At 37.6% G+C, this 14,295-nt stretch overlaps 1 protein-coding gene across 8 annotated transcripts in view; it reads left to right on the plus strand.

Annotated features, from left to right (window-relative positions):
- Nucleotides 1-14,295, plus strand: part of carmil3 (capping protein regulator and myosin 1 linker 3) — a 55,797-nt gene that overhangs the window by 2,111 nt on the left and 39,391 nt on the right. For 7 of the 8 annotated variants that reach the window (XM_031895885.1, XM_012956699.3, XM_031895883.1 and 4 more), the window contains 11 exon segments: nt 498-548; nt 2,757-2,816; nt 2,902-3,020; nt 3,388-3,488; nt 7,762-7,832; nt 8,521-8,594; nt 8,685-8,760; nt 9,148-9,236; nt 9,579-9,673; nt 9,787-9,873; nt 10,864-10,973. In XM_031895885.1, the coding sequence (XP_031751745.1) occupies nt 498-548; nt 2,757-2,816; nt 2,902-3,020; nt 3,388-3,488; nt 7,762-7,832; nt 8,521-8,594; nt 8,685-8,760; nt 9,148-9,236; nt 9,579-9,673; nt 9,787-9,873; nt 10,864-10,973 (933 nt within the window). 8 annotated transcript variants of the gene reach the window in all.

The raw sequence follows: 14,295 nt of genomic DNA on the forward strand, positions 1-14,295 counted from the left end.
GAAAATCTAGATGCAGAACATTTTTTAAAAACTCAAGCAAATGAAATTAAGTGGAGTTAATTTTTTTTTGTATTCTTGCCCATAAACTGTTTTCCCAAGATTGGCATGGCCAGCAAACATACTTCTACAAGGGGGTGTTTATATTGGGCATCCATCTCTAGGCTGCCTGCATTTCTGGCCCCCACCGTGCAGCCACTGTCTGTATGGTTACACACCTGCCACTGGCTGCTGTTTCTGAGCACTGTAACTGCATGAACTACTGTAGGCTATGGGGTTGCCAGAAAGAACATCTAAGAAGCCACCTAAATATCTGACCAGCTGCCACAGTCCACATCCTTCCGAGGCAGGAAGTCTTAACTAAATAAGACACCACAGACATAAAATGCACATAAATATGGCACTGATCTGTACATGTCTTAACACTTCTACTTCTCTTAAAAATAGTACAGCAAAAATACTGCATCTCTGAATGTATGTATATGTGTATGTTTTTACAGGTTACAACATGCTGGAGATTTTATATCTTCTACATAAAATTACCTGCAAAGGTAAGATGGAGTGGAACTGTTCATCTCCATCACTTGTGTGCCACTCTCTCTGCTCCCTGTCATGTACTTTAATTCTAATCCTTGCAGCTTACATTTATTTTAATTCAATTGTCCATTAACACTTTTAGTGCCAGGATTTTGGTATACAGACCTTACTTCCATGCAACTCCTTTTGCTCAAGGAAAGCAAGGGTACAAGACTTCAACCTAGGGACCTATTTACCTAAATTTGAAGAATGGTTTATTAAAATAAGCTATCATGTCATACCTTTCAGTGGTCTAGTTTAGACTTTGCAGTTAGTTTAAGGCTGCCTTAGCTGAATGGCAAAGGGGGTGTTTTGCATGGAGGTACGGGTGATGGAGAGGGTGCTTTTCATTCATTATCACTGTAATCGGTGGCAGCCATACAGGGGCTTTTTGATTAATCTTAGTTAGCCACTGGAATATTTAAAGAGTGGCTAGAACTGACCCCTGTAGGTGTAGTGACAGAGGTATTCCATATGTATATGACAGCTCTTAGTACCACTGATTGCATTAAAGTTAAACTGCAATCAGTGTAGCCCTTCTAGCTGGATGTTCTAAATGTATCCCTGAATTTTCAAGTGACCTGGTAACCCTATGGACAGGGGAGCTTAAAGACCCGATGTTCAGAATTCCTCTGTGTGTTATCTGATGGTTAGGAAAGGAAAATGGTTTTGCATTTACCAAAAGCATAGCGGTTTTAGATCCAGGGGTGCTTCTGCCATTAGGAAAGTTGGCAACCTTTTGACCAGAATGTCTGTAATTAAAACTAGAAATTCTGTTGTTTTTGTCCCATCCCCTACCCCAATCTAAAGGTGGCCATACACATTAAAAATAATGATCTTTCCCACAAACATTGGTCACAGGTAAGATCGTTCCTCCACTCCATTAATGTAAAGAGCTGAATCATCAGATATGCAAATAGAAACAAAAGTATTCTACCCCTATCTGACATCAGCATTAACGTTTGCAAATGTTCAGGTGCCTCATCAAAATTTTCCATCCTGTCCAATCAACAAGCGTTTGCAAATATTGGTTGCCTCGTCTCCCACCATATGTGCATAAAGTGTGACTCAAGTTTATCAGAGCACATGTCACATGGTTGTGGCACCTTTGGAAATGAAGAATATGGCTAGACCCATGTAAAATTTCAAAATTCAATATAAAAAAATCTTTTGAAAACCACACTTCAATTCAGGATTCTATAAACTGATCCATTTTGAAAAAACATGGTTTCCCATGACAGCATTCCTTTAAAAACTTTTATAAACATACAAAAGCTTGTATAAAAGTACAGTGTGCAAAGTGCAATTTGGGTTGCAATTTGCCATGTTTTTTTTAATCTAGAATGCAGCATGTTATACCATAAATTCTATTAGTGGAATTGCAAAGTTTTTGACACTCTGTGCCTATTAATGCTGGGCTCTGTGGGAACCAAGATGGCCACAGCACTAGGGTTCCTCAGCCTCAATAGACGCACTTGCTCATTGATGCAGTGGTGCTGTGCACAACTATATGGAAGTGCATGGAGTGGCTTTGGGAGCAAGTATCTTTAATGAATAGTTTCCATTTTGTAATTAAGCCCTCTAGTCCCATGGAACTCCAGAGTAAAATTCTAGTGCATATATCTTTGAGCAGAAAATATTGCATAGTAGCCCCACCCCACCTGTGTAAAGGGCCTATGGTAGGCAAGCATTTTCTATTGCTCATGTTGAACAAGGTGGTATACTGCCTCTGTAAGATACCCAAAATACATTTTCAGCTTCTGACAATGAGATATATTGGAGGGAATATTACTTTTTCTGTTTAGGCTAGTGCCAGACAGAACTGTTTCTTGATCTTTGCTTATATATAGTGGATATCGATGTGAAAATGCATACTAATGCGTTTCAGCACTGAAATCCAGTCCGTGTACCTGCACCTTGCCCAGCACAGTGCCTCTGGGATCAGGCACAGGACAGAACTAATGAATCAGCTCTATGTGGCATTAACCATTTATTTCACCCTGTTCTCCATTCCCCAGTTATATTTTATGCCCCCTTTCCCCCCCTTTTTTTTTCTTCTGCTACTTTTGTTGTGTTACTTACCCTTTGTCCTTTGTTACAGTCAACTTCCATCTTGATCTTTTATAAATGTACATCTTTATTGGCCACTTACTCATTTTCTGTTCTTCACAATCTGTCATTAGATTGAAAGCTCCTTCAGTGTACTGGAAATCCGATCTCTTACTGCCATTAGTCTCAATCAGGTAAGGTGTATATGGAATTCACAGAATTAGTTTGATTTTATTTCATCCATTGTTAACATGGTTTCCTTTCTAACCCCCATGGCAGATTCTTATTGAGACTGAAAAGGGAAGTTTCCAGCTCACCCTCACTGTACAAAACACAGATCAGCTGATTAACTACATCCAGGCTACATTATCCAAAATATTTCCTTCTCCAGATACAGTGTAAGTCTCAGTTTTCCTTGGTTTGGTCATTGCTGTAGAGGTCTCGGTTTGGGTTAAAAGTATGATCAGTTCAATCCAAGCAGATAACTTTTTGACAAGGGTGTAGCCATTGATCTGTACTTAGGTTTACCTTAAGCAGAAAATAATGCAATTTTGTTGGCAATACCAGCCAGATTACCTTATTTTATAAGTATAAAAGTAGAAAATGCATTTTAGGAAGGAGAAAGTAAACAGTAACACATGAACATACTGACACAATGAAAAGATTTAAATGACAGATCTCAGGTTTGATTCTGGGTGAGAGAATATTAATGACTTTTAAAACATTTATTTTTGGTTTTAATTTTTTTGCTTCTTTTATTTTTAGATGTTTGGTCAGAAGGCAGTATCCCGAGTCCGCCGACAGCTCACAAAATTCATCCCCATGTTCAGACACAGCTGGGGTGGTGCCATCATCAGGCATCTGTGGTGAGAGAGGATGAAGTTCTTTATAGAGGTTAGGGTCACGTGTCTGTGTAGAGCAGTTTTTGCCATTACATAAAGAAAATGGGCTGATTTGGAAGCATTTTTGCTAAATTGCACAAGTGCAGTTGCCAGTAGCAATCAGTAATTAGGGTTGTCTATTTTAAGTTAGAAAATGAAAGAAAATAATTATTGGTTGCTACTGGCAACTGCATTTTTGCAAGTTAGCATCTATGTTCATAAATTAGCTCTAAGGCATAGCAAGGGTTGAAGGGGAAAGTGATTTGGTGCATGATTCTAACTGATTGAAAATATTCAATAAATATTGAAAATTTGTACTTGGATAGAGAAGTGGATAAAAACATAATTTTGCCTTTATAGGTCCTTGGTCGGGTCTCAGTTTGAGATATAGTGAAGTTTTGGGCTCCAGTCCTTCAGAAAGATAATAATGAGCTGGACAGAGTGCAGAGACGTGCAATTAAGCTTGTAAAAAGAACGGCGCAAGCAAACTGTGAGGAAAGACTCCTGCAGGGGGGCATGATTACTCTTTACAAGTACATTAGAGGACATTATCGAAGGGGGAATCTTTTTTAACATGCAATACAACCAATGTCTACCCCTTTAGACTTGGGGAACTAAACTTTCACTTAATGCTGTGTAGGTAATTCTTCACCTTGGGGACAGTGCAGTCGTAAAAAGCTTTGCCGGGTGAGGTTGTGATGACAGATCCTGTTAATGTCTTTAAGAGTGGTTTCGATGACTTCTTGAACATGCATAGTTTAGTATGGGTATTGGTATATATAGTTTATATATGTGAATGTATAAATAGGTTGGTGTATATATATGTATGTATGTATATGTAATTCCATGCTAGGCTTAATGAGAAACATCCATCTATTTCTTTTTCTCCAACCTATGATTTTGAGAAAATTCACTTTCTCAATGTGTTGGTGTACAAAAATCGAACAGGGAGTATTGATACTTCTGTTTATGTAAAACTTACAAATTGCAATCAGATTTTGCATTACAGAAATAATCACCCAGCACATATAAAGAAATCGATTCCAGTCAGCCAACTAATGCGAGTGAAAAGAATTGTGAGCGATACACAGGAGAATAATAGACAGAAAGAAATAATCTATAATAAGTTCAGTGAGAGGGGCTATCCAGAAAAAGTAATTCAGGAAGCACAATGCAAAGTTGGCTGTATAAGGAGGATTCCTTTTGTCACTCAGTATAATAAATTTAGTAATCCGATTGGATCAATATTATGTCAGCACTGGTATATTTTACAGCAAGCTTATCCTCAGATATCATATTTCATATTCCCCCTTATTATGTCATTTCATAAAGGGCAAACGATTGGAAGTAGTGTCATGTCCTCTGTATATTGTCCGCAGAATAAACCTGTGAGTACATTTTTGGGACTGAAGTCTACAGGCATGTTTCCTTGCCTGAATTGCACACAATGCTTTAGTGTAATTTATACATCCAGGTATAGGATATAAGGTATTTCTACGAGGCTATTATTCATGTATTTCTAAATTTATGATTTACATGCTGACATGCACGTGTGGTCTCATCTATATAGGTGAGACCAAACAGATGGTCAAGTCATGTATTTCACAACATAAATCTGCTATAAGTCTGGGGAATATGAAACAGCCAGTGTCTAAACATTTTGTGGAAAAACAACATTCAGTAGATCAGTTGAAGTTTATGGTTCTGGAGGTGGTCCCTCCATTACAAGAAAATTACGATTTAAATAAAGAGAAGTATGGTGGATACATAGTCTGCAGTCTCTTTCAAGCAGGATTAAATAGGGATTATGATTTATACTTGTTTTTGTAAATAAGGATTATAAGTGATTAGTCATAAGAAGTGTGATCATTGATAAAAACTAAGGAGCAAAGGATATTAATAAAAAGAGATGTGTATTAATAATAGCATGTTTAATATCAGGATTGATGATGTCATTTCCTGTTTGTCACTTTAAATGCTGCATAGTCAGTGTACACTTTAAATGGTGATTAGGCTTGAGAAAAGGTAGCATGGATACCCAAAATGTTGCACAAATGCCAATTGTATTTATGGATGTTTATATATATATATATATATATATATATATGCACTGGGGACCATTTGGAGGGGTTGAACCTAAAATAACTATGCAATAAATGGTATAACTATGGTATAAATGGAGCATCTCCAGTAAAGTTAAGTAAATGATCTTTAGTGTCTCTGTTTATACTTGCATTTGTGATATAGGGATTACCAGTTTCACAAAATCTAGGGCATGTTTACTGTACACCACTACATAGGAACCAGTTTTTACCTTCCTATTAGCAACTTCACTGTCAGTTTTATAGTCTCCAGTGTTCATATGTCATTTTCCACACATAAGAAAGCTTTATAAACATTAAAGGGAATATGCCCCTGGGTCATGAATAGCTATTTACTGATTATATGAAAACATTATTTAACATTAATATTTAATGTTGCAGTGCTATTGAGTTCTTTTTAAACGTATTTTGTATGTGAATGCAGATTTTGTGATCAAAAAGACAATAATGTTTTTTTTTCTTTCCTTTTTGTTCCATTTTCCATTTTGTTAATAGTATGTTGCACTATTACACAAAATATTTTTTTTTTTCCTATGTAATTTTCATTTTTCAAACATACTCTTACATATATTTAATGTTACATTATAATCTCTGACAGTATTAAAATCATATTATCTGTTGACTGGGGGAAATTGGAGGCTTGGCTTGGGTGGATTGGGGACTGAACAGTATTGCAACTGCTTTAATAATACATTTTGGAAAGTGTTGATATTACCAATTTCGATGTTGTGATGCTTTCTCCAGCCCTTCCAGTGCCCTAAATATTAAACTGGCCCCTCTAGTGAGACCTGGATTTGAGGGCCAGGGAAGTGAGACTGTCAGAAAACCATTGCCATGGATATGCAGATCCCTACTGAGTTTTCTGGTCTTTCTGCTGGAAAAGTCATGTAGCACCTGCTTCACAGATTTAAGGAAAAGTGCAGTTCCATCATTCATAGCAAGGGACAATTGGTGGTTGGGAAAAGAAAATTTCATAGATTCACAATTTTTGCGTTTGAGTTAAACACAATTAGGTAATTAACCACCCCAAAAATAAGTTTTTGCCTAATAAAAGAAAAGATAATTCTAAGCAACTTTCCAATATGAATTTATTATAAATTTGAAGTGCTTTAAAAGTTATTTGTAAATGTAATTGCTATTAAAAGCAGCATTTGCTGAACTCTTGGTTGTTTCTTTTTAAACAATGTTGCAAAGGTCAGTCTCCTCCAGCAAGACAGGTCTGTCAGTCTGCAGCCCTGTGATACATTGTTTCCAGAAGCAGAGCCACCAGACTTGTAATGAATGTATATTGCAAAGTAGCTTAGTGTTTTGTTTTCTTTTATTAGGCAAAACATTACATTATGGATTGACTTATCCTTTAAACAAACAATACTATATGGCTTTGAAAAAACAAGATAATGTACATACCTCAAGTAAAATATATGCAGCAATATGTTTTATCATTTTGTGCCAAAATTAAATTATCATTTGTGAAAAGATTTTAGATTTAGGGCAAGGGATCAATGTACAGTTTGAGAAGTGCTGGTATTTTCAAGTAGAACTTGCCCACTTCAGTTCAGGCCCAGACTGGCAGTCTGTGGCTTTAAGATGCCATAGACAGTCACTACTTAGTGGGCCAGCGGAGGGCTATTTTGGCCTCTATGTACTTGAAATGCCAGGACCTATTTTGTCCAGGTCTGCTTCAGGTACACAGGCTATGGGTCCACTCTTCCTAGAGGTGTAACAAATTTCAACAGATTATAGAGCAATGTATTCTAGTATATATCACTGGCAGAATACACCAATCATTTTGTTGGCTGCCATTGCTACACAGGATAACTAGATTCCAAGTGATATGTTAAAAGATATCATGAACCACAGATCGCAAAATATGAAAAACTATTGTTGACTGTCAGTTTTATTGATCAACAGTGAGAAATATTTATCTTCTTGGTGTACATAAGGTAAACTTTGTAGTTGAAGCTGATGTAAATCCACCAAGACTTTCCATAGCTGGATAAACCTCTCCCTTTTAGTTTAAAACTCTGCCATATATTTTTCAGTAAGAATTATTTTTAAGGTGCTGTTACAAGATATTTATATATGGGGCATGAATTAGCATTGTTGGCAAAGCTGATATGATATTAATGCTGAGATGTTGCCCTTTGCTTCCCTAGGTGGGTTCTCAGAAACATATGCTGCTCTCTGTGATTACAACGGTGTCTGCTGTAGAGAAGAGGTTCAGTGGGTAAGTGAGGCTTTGAGATTATTTAGACCACATGTGTCAAACACAAGGCCCGGGGGCCGAATACAATACAATCGCCTAACTGCACTGTGACTGTGTCTGACCGTACAAAAATTTGGGGAGCGACTTAGCCTGTGTTTTAGATTTCAGCCCCTCTTATGTGATCGAGTTTGACAATAGCCGCCACTGGCTATGTATTTATCCTTTTTGTGTATTTAAGGAGGGCTAGTAGTTTCTTAGATTTCAACATGCTAGCAGTGTATTGTTATTTGTGGTATTGTTTATGGAATATGAAGATGGCGTTTTGCCCCTGAAACACTAACATTACAAAAAGTCCATAATGGAACCAAGATTATAGGTGCCAGAATAAAGTTACTGGCCAATGTAATTTCCTTGAAGGCCATGTACAATCTGATCTAACATTCTTTTTCCCCATTTTTGGCTTAATTTTGCACCCATTTTTTCTAATTGCACATTTTGACTATGCTTTCTGTTGTGGAAGTTACCTGGTCTGAGGTGCCAAGGTACAATTATTAGGCCAGTTTTTTCTATGAATGGATCAGTCTTAGGCAAACAGCTAAAAGCCAAATAAACACCACTTGTTTCATGCATACAGATCAAGAGAGTTTGTAGGTGAACCACAAAGTGGTACTATGCCTGATCATACACAAATGTCCCTGTCTTGTTAAAGGATGTGGATATGATTTATCACTCTCAAGATAACCGGGAGTTCAACCTACAAGACTTCAGTCACTTAGAGAGCAGGTATGGATACATACTGTAGTGATGGTAGTGTCTATTTTCAATGGCCACCCACTCAATTAGTCTGTTTTTCCTTTTTTTTTTTACGCACAGGGACCTGGCTCTGGTTGTTGCTGCTCTTGCCTATAACCAGTACTTTCTCAAGCTTCAAGCTGCAAATCTCAAATTGGTAAATATGCACAAGGGTGGTAATACATAAGCAGGCAAAACATGGTAGACAGTATTACAGAAAAAGAAAGTACAGAATTAGGGAGAATGAGAAGAGTTTGGAGAATGGCAAAGAGACAAAGGACTGGCAACAGCTAGCTACTTGACAAAGTGACAAGAGAGAAAATGGAATACCACCAATTCTAGCATAGAATAATGACAGAGTGAGTCACTACTAGAACAAAAGTATGTCTGTATAATGTCAATCATAATTAATTAGATTTAATATATAGACCATGAGTGGCATCAGAGTATATACATAATTCTAAATACTTACTCAATACTAACTCAATACTAACACTCAGTAGGTCCTATCATGTGTCATTCTGTGGCTCTGCATCTGTTACAGGGGTCTGAGGTTACAGAGCAGATCCTACACTGCGTGGGACGATCACAGCACCTAGAGGAACTAACCCTGGAAGACTGTGGATTGAGAGCGTGAGTGGAACCCAAAAAGGAAAGAATGAAAATTAATTTGAAAAAAACATTGTTTAATAGAAAAATACACTGTACTGTACAATAAAAAAGCAAAAGCATAAATAAATATGGAAAAAGTTTTGTAGAGGTGGAGGTTATAGGCTAGCAAGAGGTTCCTTGCTAGATACTGTGAGGCTAGGATGTAAAAAGACACAACACAAGAAGAGCTGTGTTCGTAGATTTATAATTAGGGCTTCACATTCAAGATCTGGAACCATCCACAATACCTTTTATATTCTCCTTTTTATATGCTCACCTTTTTTGTCCTCTCCACACTTCATACTCATTCTATCGATTCTGCAGGGACTTTGCTATACGACTAGCCTCGGTGTTGTCAGATAATGCAGTGTCCTCCCTGCACTCATTGAACTTGTCCCATAACCCACTGGAAGACCGAGGTAGGCCAAGCTCATTATTACACATGTACAATCCAAAACATATACAGCAACATACATGTACCATATTCCAGTAATATTCAGCATGTGTATCCTTCCCCCTCATTTTTTTCTAGGAATCTCCGCGCTCTCTCAGCAGTTTCTGTATTTCCATGCTGGACTACGCAATCTTAATCTCAGCAAAACCAACATTTCTGGAAGAGGTACATAAATGTGAGCATGTCGGAAAATTGTACAGGGTATATAAATGCCTGTGAGAATGTAATAATAATGTAGTTAAACCTCTATTATTATTATTATTATTATTATTATTATTATGGCACTGGAAACAACTGTACCCTATGGTTATCTGATACTGTGTGGCCTCTTTTCTGTAGGGTAGAGATATTGAGGTTAATGTTGCTTGATACTGCATTGTATGTGTGTTGCAGTAGAGGTTGGCTTCACTTTGTTGTTGGTCTTGCTACAGACAAATGTGCCATTCCGAGTGCCAGAGTAATGTAGGGCAGCCAGCGACTTACTTGTGCTCAATGTGTAAAAGTGTCTAACCGAGCCTTACAAACTGTGATACCACCTTTAACCTTGTTAACCTTACCATTTTGTGTCTGTAAATGTTCATTAAAACAAATAGGTATAGTTTACTTCAGGGATGGATAGAATTTACAGCATGGCATTAATAAGAATGTGATCCCTCCTGCATTCTTTCAGATGAACAGCATGAAATGCCAGTACAAATGATTTTCATATAATTATTCTCTGAACCTATGAGTGGAGATTTCAGATTATTTGACCAGTTTTGCTGCTGCTGTTTTTAACAATGAAAATATCAAGACACAAGAATATGCTGTAGACCTATAGATTTAGCTGAATCCTTGAATCCTATCCTGGTGAATCCATTGTTTATTCTAAAGAGAAAGCCTTATATATCTGTATATTGGCATTATTAATATGAGTGCAAACTGCTACAAGGTGAAATGAAATCTGATTCAAAGACTTCAAAGAAGCATTTTCCCCAGTGGCCAAATGATCATGCATTCTGGTATTATTTTAGACTAATGTGGATCCTTTAGTGTTACAGCATATGGTTGGGTGTGTGAGGAATGAGCATACGCATTAAAGGACCATTAGTGATTCTTTGTTACAACAGGGGTATATTATTTCCTATACAAATTACCCTGATTTTTTCTCTCTAGGGGCACTTGCACTGTTTCAGTCTCTCTGCCAGAATGCTCTTTTCTCCTCCTCGCTGCATTCTCTCACCCTCAGTAAGAATCCTGGACTTCTTGGGAGCGAGGAGACCAATGTGAGACTAACCCCCTTATATCTTATTATCTGTGCCTATCTCCTGTAATTTCATGTAGTTTATCCCTTAGCTCCTGTCTTTCCTGCTCCATTCACCATTTTATCTGAAATAACTTTTGAATGAAATATTCCCTAATTTTAATTGAATGGAGAAACTATACCACATTACCTTTTAATGTATATTTGCTTTCTTTAGTTTATTACTTTTTTAGAAAAAAAAAAAAACTAAGCTCCCTGATGATTGCCCTTAAGCATACAGTGCATGCCAGCCAGGTAGTGTTTATAGAGAGCAAGAAACTGCACACACAAGGCACAGAATGGATCGATACAGTGAAACACGATTTTGTTTAACTTTAGTAAGATTTGTTCTTCTCTGCAGCTCAAACATACTAGCAGGTAGGTCTATTATTAATCATAATAATAATTGCAATTATAATAACACAGGTACTTAAAAGAGTGTTAAATCTGAAATAATCATGGAATATTAGGGACTTGGTCAGCTAAAAACAGCTTCTGTTATTATGTTAATGTTATTCCAAAACAGAGTCATCAAGAAGGACTCATTGAGTTTTCTCAAAGCTTATACAGAGTCTCCCTAAAACTACACTAGTATAGCTATTACTCTTAATAAGTGCAAAAGAGCAGAAAACCTTTAGGGTATAGTAGCCCTTTATCTCTTTTATTACTAACCTTCATGCTAATTCCATGTATTGCTCATTGTACATATTCTTCCCTTTATACATTCATTTACCCACCCTGCTTTCTGTCATATACAATTCTGTTTATAGCTTCATATAACTTATACTATTAATTAATTTAACCTATTCCTTGATCTACCTGCTCCAAATAATCTTATTGTTTATATTATCTAAATACCCCAACACTTTGCCATGCAAATACTTATATTTTGAATTGTTCACTTGAATTTTTGTTTTGACTTTTAATGTGTGGTGAATGCCAGCAGCTGTTTTACCTCTTTTGAGTCTTTGGAATCTTTAAAGGAGCCCTGACCCTTGGGCATTTGTGCTTAGCCTCAAAACTAGCTTGAAGCAAATGTTTATTTCCTGTATATGCATGAAACTATAAACCTAACCTTGGTATGCACACACAACGTGGGGCCTGAATAAAATTGGATCAGGAAATCAGGATATGGCACACACAGTCAGCATAGGGTAGGCATAGTATGGCACATAGGCAGTATAGGGCAGGGAGAGTATGGAACACACAGGCAGCATAGGGCAGGCAGAGTATGGCACACACAGACAGCTAAGGGCAGGCAGAGTATGGCACACACAGGCAGCTACGGGCAGGCAGAGAATGGCACACACAGGCAGCTAAGGGCAGGCAGAGTATGGCGCACACAGGCAGCATAGGGCAGGCAGAGTATGGCACACACAGACAGCTAAGAGCAGGCAGAGTATGGCACACACAGGCAGCATAGGGCAGGCAAAGTATGGCACACACAGGCAGCTAAGGGCAGGCAGAGTATGGCACACACAGGCAGCATAGGGCAGGCAGAGTATGGCACACAAAGGCAGCATAGGGCAGGCAGAGTATGGCACACACAGGCAGCATAGGGCAGGCCGAGTATGGCACACAAAGGCAGCATAGGGCAGGCAGAGTATGGCACACACAGGCAGCATAAGGGAGGCAGAGTGTTGCCTGTGTGTGCCATACTCTGCCTGCCCTATGCTGCCTGTGAGAGGTGAACCTGGCAGGGGTTTGTTCTGGGAGTTTGTTAGTAGTTGGAAACAGCCATTAAATGGTCCCTAAGGTGTGTAATTATGTTGCTGGGGGTTGCTGTGGTATCCACAGGGGAGGAGATGGCATATGGATTTACGGGTGTGTCTTAATATGACATAATATAATTCTTTCATATATGAATAACTGTTGATATCCCCGCAGTGAGGACCAAGCATTTGGGTTTTTGCTGCACTACCACCATTGTGATAAAATGGGTGGGATAAAACTGGCTTCCATTAGCGGCCCTCCACCATGTATGCTAGAGAAATTACGGCCCTCGGCACCGCAGAAGTTGGACAGCACTGACCTAGATAAAAGAGGAGGTGGCAGAATACAGGGAAATGTATTTTCCTGCACTTCCAGCTGTTACTCTCTTTTTAATTTTGCACGCAGAAACCTCTAGAATTGTTTTGAATTCTAATAAAACAGTAGGACAGCAACTAGACACAGATGAAACCCTAATCATAGAACAAAGTAGATTCACAAATCATTGGCTTTTTTTAAATATAGATGAAATAAAGATCAATAATAATGATGTATAAAATATAACCTGAGTTCATGGTTAAGGGCTATTTGTCACTTAACACTTCTTGTAAGTTTTCATTATGTTATGTCAGTGCATTCTTGTTAAAGTGTCCGTTGCCCTTAAGGGACATTGTTTTTAGAGAATATTTCAGGCTTTGGCTTTTTCCAATTTTTGCCATGCCCTGATATTTTCTTTAAACATTGCTATGGGTAAAGGCATACAGTTTGGTAACCATTTTTCTTAAAGAAAAGATAGGAGGGAGTTAAAAAAAATGTTTATGTATTTATAGAAGTCAAGGGATTAATACAGATCATGATGAAAACATTTTTCACTCGAGGAGAATATCTAAAAGTAGAAGACACAAAAAGTTTGAAGGAACTAGGCAATGTACTAACCAGTCATCTCTTACCTGCCCTATATACTGTATACCCCATATACAAGGCTCCATTAGGAACATAATTATTAAAAATAAATATAATAGCTATAGTATTGGCCATAGTGTTTGTCTTCTACTTGCTGTTTTAAAAACATGCCTTGTAGTTCTTGTTCTTCCAACACCAATACTTTTTGTGAAATTCATTTTTATCACCCCTGAAGGAATCTCCAGAAATAGGATGCTGTTTCTGCTTTTCTCATGAGTGATGATAGTTAGGTATCTTGTCAGATACTGGATATTGTGAAGACTGATAAACACAGTGAGCTGCTGACTAATAAATCTCGTAGGGATTTACTGGGCAAAGCCACCAAATATGTCTAAACTGTTCTTGTGGGTATTTAGTCATTCGTTTTCTGACTTAAAGTCTTTGCAAGTATATTTTCATGCGAGCTGCGACCATTTGTAATATTAGATGTATGATGAACTTGGTGTCATCTTGGAGCCACAGAGATGTGTGCTAGCTTCATGCTGAGTAATTAAAAACAAGCTACTGTGTCTCTAAACATCACCTAAAATATTTCAGCCCATGTTTTCTTACTTTATGAAAAATATTAAATGGGTGTTTATTCATCATCGTTCTATTTTGTGATAGGGCGGCTGTATATATTGTGTTGATAT

The sequence above is a fragment of the Xenopus tropicalis genome, chromosome 1 (genome assembly GCF_000004195.4).
Source record: "Xenopus tropicalis strain Nigerian chromosome 1, UCB_Xtro_10.0, whole genome shotgun sequence".
In the NCBI taxonomy this organism is placed as follows: domain Eukaryota; kingdom Metazoa; phylum Chordata; class Amphibia; order Anura; family Pipidae; genus Xenopus; species Xenopus tropicalis.